The sequence below is a fragment of the Hydra vulgaris genome, chromosome 08, assembly GCF_038396675.1.
Source record: "Hydra vulgaris chromosome 08, alternate assembly HydraT2T_AEP".
NCBI classification, from domain to species: domain Eukaryota; kingdom Metazoa; phylum Cnidaria; class Hydrozoa; order Anthoathecata; family Hydridae; genus Hydra; species Hydra vulgaris.
The window spans coordinates 24,264,650-24,275,000 of record NC_088927.1 but is presented as its reverse complement, the minus strand read 5'-3'; the positions used below and the strand labels follow the sequence as shown (position 1 = coordinate 24,275,000).

The window sequence follows — 10,351 nt, the reverse complement described above, 5'->3', positions numbered from 1 at the left end:
GTGACATGATTTAAATGTTTAAAATCATTAATGGTTATGACAATCTAATTTGGCATCATCTACCAGATTTTTTAACAAACTCAATCACTCGTGGTCACAACATGCATATTAGAAGACAATTAGTCAAACGATCAATAGCAAGATATGAATTTTTTACAAATAGGATTTCAGAAAAATGGAACAAATTAAATCAAGAAACTATAGATGCAAAATCTATTAACATTTTCAAAAACTCTTATGACAGATTAAAAATAAATTAACTATATTTTAACCTTAAGTAAAAGCTGTTATAGTCTAACAACTACTGTTGTTAAACTCCATACTTAACTCGTTGCATTGAGTATTACAGTAAACATTTATTATTATTATATTATTATAAAAATATATTCAACCTTGACCAAATTTGTTACAAGCAATCTATTGAACCATGAAAAATAGATGGCATTAAAAAGATGGGATATTAAAAATGGTTGGTAACATAAAGCAACTATTTTTATTATGTTATCTTGAACTTTACCTTTTTGTTTCATTCTGCTAACACTAATGAATTAGGGGGTTAGCTAAAAAACATTAATGGATTAGGGGATTAGCTAAAAAACACTAATGGATTAGGGGATTAGCTAAAAAAACTCTGAGTTGCTGAACAAAGCTATTTAACTCTCTAGTAATTTATAAAAAAAATAAATTAAAAATGCAAATAATTAATAATACCATATTTGTAACGGCATGACCAAGAGTAATTAAAACTTGTGTGAACATTTTCTACATCAGCAATAAATGTTACACTCTCAGAATATGAAACTTTATTTTTTTTTGCTTTTATTTTAATCACTGGAACATTCCCTGACAACACCATTATATTAACTGACGATGTAGATATTAAACCATTTGATGTATATTTGACTTCAATAGTGAATCTAAACAATACTTGATAATAAAATAATAAACTAAAACTATTAAAAATAAGAAAATATTTCATTGGAAATAAAAAAATATTTTATTGGATAAAAGAATTTATAGAAAATTCAAACTAAAACAATAGTTAAAATATAATTCAAAATTGTAACAAAAATTGTATTTATGTATGTATGTATGTATGTATGTATGTATGTATGTATGTATGTATGTATGTATGTATGTATGTATGTATGTATGTATGTATGTATGTATGTATGTGTGTGTATGAATGTATGTATGTATGTATACATGTGTATGTAAGTATGTATAAATATACTTACGTATATTGGGTGAAAGTATTACAAACATTATAAAAGTGATATTTGTAATTATGGCTTAAACAAAATTATTTTTTTTACAAAGCTTTTTTTTTGTTGTTATTGCTACCAATCAGTGCAATCCATTTCTAAGATTTAAGGTACCTACTAGAAAAAATAGAACTCAAACCAATCAAATAATTGGTAATTCTATATTAGTTCAAATAGTTGGTAACTCTATATAAACAGTTGGTAACCAATCAAATAACTGGTAACTCAATTTTTTCTAAGATTGTGTTCTGTAATAAAACTTCTGTAAAAACTACAACATCATTTTTAAAAACAATTTCAAAAGATTTTACTCTAGTTTTCTGTTTTTAGTCTTAATTTCAACTAAAATCAATCAAAAAGACATATTTTCATTCATTTTGGAATTTTTCAAATCCTGAACTTTCAGGAGATAAGGTACTTGTCTCCTATCTTAACATATTGGTAAAAATACAGCTCTTTTAAAGGTGAACATAGAACAGCTTTCAACACATAAGAAAATGTTGCTTGTGTTGTTTTTTGGATATCTCCATAGTGTCTCCACATTTTCTTGTTATTTCTTTTGTATAACCTAGGTATATGTCTCTTTTTTGTTATAGATTGATTAAATATTTTTGTTATTGATATAATGTCTGAAATAAGCATCAAGCAAAGAAAAAGAAAGGAACCAAGTATCTCCAGATGATTGTGCAGATATTATCAAAAGAGTGGCAAATGGCAAGATAAAGGATATTGCTAAAGATTACAGTTGCAATAAGGGAACTGTTAGTTGTGCATGTAAGTATTTTCATGAAAATAAAATAGTCTATTGTTTACCTGGTAGTAGACCACCAAAGACTACAGAGTCCACCAAAAAGTATATTGTCTTTCAGCTCAGGCATAAGCCATAAATACTAAACAAATGTTGCCAATGATTTGAAGGTCTCAGGCATCTTTATCTCTAAATCTACTGTAAGTAGATGCCTCAAAAAAGACGGAAGCCTCAAGTGTTTAAAGTCTCACTTACAGGAGTTTAATACCCTAAAGCATTACAGATAGGAAAAAGTGCAAAATGAGGAAACATTAGCCAAAAAATGAAGATGAACTTTTCAAGGTATTAAAGACAGAGTGGCAAAATGATACCTGTTAAGTACTTACAAAAACTAGTTATACATAGTATGCCATGGATGTAGATATACATAGTATGCCATGGATGTAAGTTGTCAAAGAAAATGGATTCCAAACTCTATCAGAATACTTTTGTTGTTCTGTAAGATTCAAACACTTTGCACATTTTTCATTTTTTGGTATAAGTACTTTTTATGCTGTAATAACTAATTTTAATATTTAAATTATTCTGATACCATAGAATATTAAATTTAAATATTTTGAATTAAAATCAACTATCAATTGCAAATATGTATGTACATATAAACATACATACATGCATATATATATATATATATATATATATATATATATATATATATATATATATATATATATATATATATATATATATATATATTATATATATATATATATATATATATATATATATATATAGATCTATAGTTTGTTGTCTTTGGGAAGAGCGGAAGGAAAAAAGTGATTCTTATGCCAACACATACGTCACTTTTAATTACTTTTGACTTTCGTCCAACATTTTCATGTTGGACGAAAGTCAAAACCATTAATTTAATTACAAATTAATTGTTATATAAAAAAACCACAAAAACGCAAATTTAATTGACCAGAATGTTTTTAAAAACATTCTGAATGTTTTTAACAATATAAACAATGTTTTTATTTTTATTTTTTTAATAAAATGTTTTTATTTTTATTTTTTTTAATAAAATGTTTTTATTTTTATTTTTTTTACTGTAAATCATGCGCGGAGTGTTGCTACATCGACTATCTTATAGCCTGACTCGCAAGGGAGTGCTGCTACATCGACTGACAAATAGCCTGACTCGCAAGGGAGTGCTGCTACATCGACTGACAAATAGCCTGACCCGCAAGGGAGTGCTGCTACATCGACTGACAAATAGCCTGACCCGCAAGGGAGTGCTGCTACATCGACTGACAAATAGCCTGACCCGCAAGGGAGTGCTGCTACATCGACTGAGGGTTTGGTTGGGGCAGGCAGTCTATCATTAAAAAAAAAAATTCCGGTCTTGCATTTTAATTTTTACTTTTTGTCAACAAAATATGGAAAACACTTTCGGACAACATCTAAGGGTTCTATATATATATATATATATATATATATATATATATATATATATATATATATATATATATATATATATATATATATATATATATATATATATATATATATATATATATATATATATATATATATATATATGTATATATATATATATATATATATATATATATATATATATATATATATATATATACACACATTCTCCCGTCCATAAGTTTGGACGCACCTATCGCAACTACAGATATCAAGAGAAAAATGTGTCAGAATAATTTCGATTTGTGACTAATAAAACAAATCAATAATTTATGTTCTTTTATTAGTTTTAAAGAAAAAAAAAAAATAATAGTATCAAAAACTATAACTAAAATAAAATGTTTTTATTTAAATCATCTTTTTGTCAAAATGGCCACCTTTAGCTTTGACTATTGCTTGGCAGATACGTGGCATGCGATTAATCAATTTTTTAAAATATTCCTCATCAATACTTTTCCATATGTTTTGGATTGCCTCCCAAAGATCATTTTTACCTCTTGGTGGAGTTTTTCGGACTTCTCGATCTAAATGATCCCACAATAACTCAATTGGGTTACAACACTGCAGGACTCTGCAGTGGCCAAGCCATGACCTTCAACAATCCTTCCTCTTGTTTTTTATTTAAATATTGCTCAACCACTTTAGCAGTATGTTTAGGATTGTTATCTTGTTGGAAAACGAATCGTTCGCCAATTAATTCGGTTCCACAGACTAAAACATATTCTTTCAAAATCTTTGAACAGACTTCTTTTGTCATTTTCCCATCAATTTTGGCAATTGATCCCACTTGACCACCACAGAAACAACCCCAAACCATTATATTCCCACCTCCATGTTTAATTGTTTGCATAGTACATTGCTCCAGCATTCTTTCTCCTACCCAACGAAGAACAAATGACCGGCGTTTATTCCCAAAAATCTTAAACTTTGATTTGTCTGACCAAAGTACTCTATTCCACTCTTCTATTGTCTAATTCTTGTGTTTTTTGGCCCAGACTAATCTTTTTTGCTTGTGGACGGTTGTAAGACGTGGTTTTTTAACAGCCACACAACCTCTAAGCCCTACTTCAAGAAGTCGCCTTTTTACTGTGGTTATACTTATTTTTGTGGTATGATAATCATTAAAATCAGCTGCTAAACCTGGCGCTGTGCGACTAGAATTTCATAAAGAATTAATTACTATGTACTTATCCTCTTTTTTTGTAGTAGAACGAGGTCTCCCTACTCTTTTACAATCGCAGAAAGACCCTGCTTCTACTTTTCTTTTGATCATTTTACGGACACAACTCTCTGAAATGCTGAGGCATTGACCAATTTCTCGATACGAAAATGCTTAATTATGAAGGGTCCAAATTGCTACAACTTTTTCTAAATTTATCTGCCCTTTTTTTGCCATTTTAAATAACGAATCTTATAAGAATGCTAAAACAAAATAATTAATTTGAAAAAATGAGAAATAAAGTTAAAAAAATTTTCTTACCAAAAATTGATAGTTCAAAATCAATCAAATCATTAATTTTCAAAAACTATAGATTTATTAAAACTTTTTAAAACAGAAAAAAAAAATCTTATAACACACTCAGCTTAAAAGTTGAACTGATAATGAGAATAGATAAAATAAAAAGTAATCTTATTTAAAAATTTATTTATTTTCGATACAAGTGGATATCGCTTAAAAATGTTTCTGTTTATTTTATTTTGTAAATAATAACAAATTTAATAATGTAAGAATATATTTCTTTTAAAAATATATCTCTTAACTATGTTCTCACAGTACTTTATGATAAGACCAATGTAGACACTATTAATTAATTTTATTTATGAGTTAAAACGTGTTTTGTTTATTTTTGTAAGGTGCATCCAAACTTACTGATGATAGTGTATATATTTATACACATTTATGTAAGTAAATTTTATTCTGCTTGATATCTAAAATAAAAACCTATGAATAATAAACATAAAAAAAAATTAAGATTATTAATATATATAAAATAAATATAAAATATTTACATATAATAATAATAAACATACTGAGAATTAGGAAATAGATCAGAAGGCTGCAAATTCATTTCCAAGTAATTGTATGTCGGAAAAACCATATTTTTACTCTTTTGAATGCATGCTTTGTTTTCAAATAAACAACGCCAAGAATATGAGCCAGAACTTGCTAAATGTAAAGGCTCAGTGCTTAATTTAAGGACATTAAACTTACCAACTGTTCTATCGCCACCAACAATTCTTACTCCAGAGCTTATTGATTCTATATTTAAACCTAAGTTGATAAAGTCCCTACGCTCCGTGTTGTTATTATCATGAACAATAAATCGAAAAAAAACTTCATAAATACCAGTTGAAAGAACTGTATGTGGAATGTAAAGCAAATCTGAAGAAATATCAATAACTGGAGGAAGATCTATGTCAATTAGAAACCAATCAGGATAAAAAATTTGAGTTTGATTTGAGCACAATGGATAAATAACTGTAGCTTTTAATGCTATAGAATCATCATCTGAATACATTGAGTTTAAATGTATTTCAACATATGGTAAACAATCTTTAGAAAAATTAATTCTTTTCAATGCACTACCATTATTTCCAAACACATTTTCCCCATACACAAAAATGTAATAGTCCTGAGAAGCTGTAAACCAATTAGATTGAATAGTAATTTCACTCAAACCCTGAAAGACTTCAAGCTCCACAGCAAACAAATCTAAACAATAGAATTTTAGCACTAAAAAATAAAAACTTTTTAAATTGTATTTACAATTATTATTTAACAATATTTCTTATAAAAGTATTTACATTTTTTATATTTATTATTAAATATTCATATTTTTATAGTTTCTTTTTTTTTTTTTACTTAAATATTTTATTTAATTTATCTATTTTATTGAGTTAAAAAAATTATAAACACAAGTAGAGTTGTAAAAAAACAAGTTTTTTTAAAAAACCCGCCTTTTTTGCACAAAAACAAAACTACAGTTGCCAGAAGAAAATTTTCTCTTGAGCACAAACTAGTTTTAATAATAAAAATTCTGAAATAAATTATTTTAAGCTGCTCCTAGTATGACTAGACAATGTACATACGGGAATGAGGACCTTATAGCCATCTATAGGGTCCTCAGTACATACATTGTCAATGTATGTACTGAGGACCTTATAGATGGCTATTTTAAATAGAGTGATCAATAGGGAGTTGTGAGGATTTTAGCGCATACACAGACTGACTATCTATAGAAAACATGCAATTGAGTGCTGCTACATCAGCTACAGGTTTGGTTTGGCGCAGCAACCATTTAAAAAAAGGTAAAATTGAACTTTAAATGATTAATTTTTTAATTTTATTAAAATACGTTATGTAAAATGAAATATTAAATGTAATAATGTTTTATGATTGTTTAAACATATATAAAATTGAAACAATGGGTAAAGCAAAACAGTTATCCCTAGGTAAACAAACATTAATTGTTGAGTTTAAAAAGATTCCTATATGTAATAAAGCTACTGCTACTTATTTGAAAATATCCTAATCAGCTTTATAACTCAACTGGTAACATTGACCCAGAACCAGTTTTTGGGTCAATGTTACCAGTTGACTGGACTTCCGGTTTAGAAGAATACCAAAAAGTTGCACTTTATACACTAAAGAGAATGGGAAGAGCAATAAAAGCAAACCTGTTTATGTCATCACAGGTGTTGCAACAAAGTATTCCTGAACAATACAATGTTTCCAAGTTAACATTAAGTCGTGTATTAAATAAAAATCTCATTTTCTCTGCAGTCAAAACATTAAAAAACCAATAATGAACAAAAATCACACTCTAACAAAATATATCCTGTCAACAACATAAAAGTTGCACATCACAGTTATGGTCTATGGTGACCTGGAGTGAAAAGAGTACCTTTCAGCTATTAGCACATTCAGAACAAAATGTTCAGTGACTTTGTGTTTCAAATCCGTGCATCCCAACTTCACAGGACCAACTGTTTTGGGTATGTATGTGTGTTGGAGGATAAAAGTAGCCTATGCTTTCTCAAAAATGGAGGGAGGATGAATGCTGCCAGATACAAACAAGTATTAGAAGATCATCTATTGCTGTTTATTGCTGTTTCCATCACACAAAAACCATTTTGCAAGATAGTGCACACTGTCATTCTGCCAAACAATCATATCATGGCTGCAAAGCAAACCACGAGATTTATACTCCATTATAAACCTCCTGGAGTATAAATATATTTTTATGGCCTCCAAATCTCCCAGATTTAAAACAATATTGAAAATCTGTAATACATAGTTAATAAATAAAGTTGCCTTCGTAAGAGCAACTCTATTTTTCTGGTTTGAGTCTGGTTACAAGAGATAACTCCAGAATTTTGCCAAAATTTGTGCAACTCAATTCCAATAAGTATTTTCGAAGTCTTGAAATAAAAACTTACCCATCAAAATATTACCATTCATCATCTTTATTGGCATATATTTCTTGTGTTTAGTGTTTTTATAGCTAATTAACCATAAAAAAATTTTTTATTATCATATAACTATAAAAATTGCTAAACTTTTGCTACATATATATATATATGTATGTATATATATATATATATGTATATATATATATATTTATCTATATATATATATATATATATATATATATATATATATATATATATATATATATATATATATATATATATATATATATATATATATATATATATATATATGTTGTATATATATGTGTGTGTGTGTGTGTGTATATATATATATATATATATATATAATATATATATATATATATATATATACAGTTGTCCCCCGGTTAACGAACCCCCCTGTTAGCGAACTTTCGGTTAACGAACCGAAAGTTTGCCCAAAATCCTCCCCCGGTTAACGAACCGGAACTCGGTTAACGAACCGGGACCGCCAAATGGCGTGCACACGCGCGTGAAGGTCGGGCGCGCCGTCCAGCATTTCCCCCTCAGTTTTGTGAGTGTCATGGAAGCCTGGGAGGTGAATGGTTGTGCTGGGTGTGCTTTTGTTGTTTCATTTTTTTCTTTTCTTGTCTCACTAATATTTTTCATGCATTTTTGTGCTTTTTTCTAGGTTTTTTTCCCACTTGCGATTTTTTCGATTTTGCGATTTTTCAAAATGTCGAACCCTGCGAAAAAAAGCAGAAAAGTTTTCACTCTTGAAGAGAAAAAGACAATTATTCAAAGAGTGCAAAAAGGTGAAAAGCAAAGTGACCTGGCTAAGGAGTTTGGTGTGAATAAATCAACCATTTTTTGATAAGCAATGTTCATGTTCAATTTTTAGTTTTTTCTAAAACTTTGACAAGCAATTTTCATGCACAATTTCAATTTGTTTCAATTTTTAAAAGTGCATAAATCTCAGGTTTCAATCATTTCACCTTTGCCTATTTTATTTATCAAGTTGGACAATTTTTTGAATTTTTTCCCCCATTATTTCGGCAAAATCCACCAATTAAAAATTTTTTAATGGCGGCCTATGGGAAAACGCGTTTCGGTTAACGAACTTTTCGGATAACGAACTAGTTCGTATTCCGAATTAAGTTCGTTAACCGGGGGACGACTGTATATATAATATGTTGTATATATATGTGTGTGTGTATATATATATATACATATACATATATATATATATGTTGTATAGATATGTGTGTATATATATATATGTATATATATATATATATATATATACATATTTCAGGCTCGGAATTAGGGTTGGCATTTGGTAAAGCCAACCTAAATCCAAGAGCTGACCTATTTCTTGAGCAAGGTAATAGCAATAAATGTGAAAATATTTTGATTTTATATTTCAGAGTTTTAAATTGTAATTTTATCTTTTGAAAATATAGTATGTAAACTACAAAACATGTCAAGATTCAAAAATATCCTGTTGTTCTTAAATATATATATATATATATATATATATATATATATATATATATATATATATATATATATATATATATATATATATATATATATATATATATATATATTATATACATATACATAGAGTTGAAAAATGATGTCAAAATATTAATAATTAAAAATTAAAGTTTATTGCATAAAAAAAATATATTTTCGAGCCAATCTAGAAAATGTTAACTGTTTGAAAATTTTTCAAAAATTAACATTTTTCAAATAACTTTTTTAAAAAGTTTTTTGTTGTTGTCAAAACCATATATTATTTTGTTTTTTTTGAGTATCCACATGACATTAAAAAAGGTTTTTTTGTGGTAATATTTGAACTACGGTAGTTTTTAAAGTTAAAGTTGGCAGTACTTTCCTGGGTCATTATATAAAGCAACAGTTTAATGAAAAAAAAAGAAAGTCACGCATTTTAACCAAGATGTTCTCAATGTCTTTTAAGTTGACAAAGGCCTTTCACAAAACAGCTCAAAGTTTACCCTGCGAAAAAATTTAGCAGAAGCATGGATGTGAAGTTTTATAAATTTTCAGGGACTCAGGCTTCAGGGACAAAAAAGATTCTTTAGACTCTAGACTCCAAAATTTTTCTTCTTTTTTTAAATAACTTCTTTGAGTTAATTAAAGAGTTTTTAGGGATGAAATAGTTCCTGAAATGCTAAAGTAGACTATATAAAGCTTCTATTATACTCAGGTGCGGATCTAAGGTGTGGTCATTGTGGCAATGGCCACATAGTTTGAAGTCCAACTGATTTATAAGAAAATGTATCTAATATTTATTAAAGATCTTTTAGAATTTTTGGGATTAAATATGGAAATATTATAGGGATATACTCATTGAAGTTAATTAAGTTATTGAAAAGAATTTGAAAATATTTTGTAAGACTTG

The 10,351-nt window shown here is 27.9% G+C and overlaps 1 protein-coding gene across 3 annotated transcripts in view; it reads right to left on the bottom strand.

Moving 5' to 3' along the window:
* LOC101236729 (uncharacterized) overlaps nucleotides 1-10,351 on the bottom strand; it is a 66,549-nt gene that overhangs the window by 35,857 nt on the left and 20,341 nt on the right. For 2 of the 3 annotated variants that reach the window (XR_010639998.1, XM_065803281.1), the window contains 2 exons: nucleotides 5,542-6,223; nucleotides 712-917 (listed from right to left, as the gene is read on the bottom strand). Coding sequence is in view for 2 of the 3 variants with exons in the window: in XM_065803281.1 (XP_065659353.1) it covers nucleotides 712-917; nucleotides 5,542-6,223 (888 nt within the window). In the remaining variant the exon portion in view is untranslated. The remainder of the gene's footprint in view (nucleotides 1-711; nucleotides 918-5,541; nucleotides 6,224-10,351) is intronic. The other variant, XM_065803282.1, reaches the window with a different exon arrangement.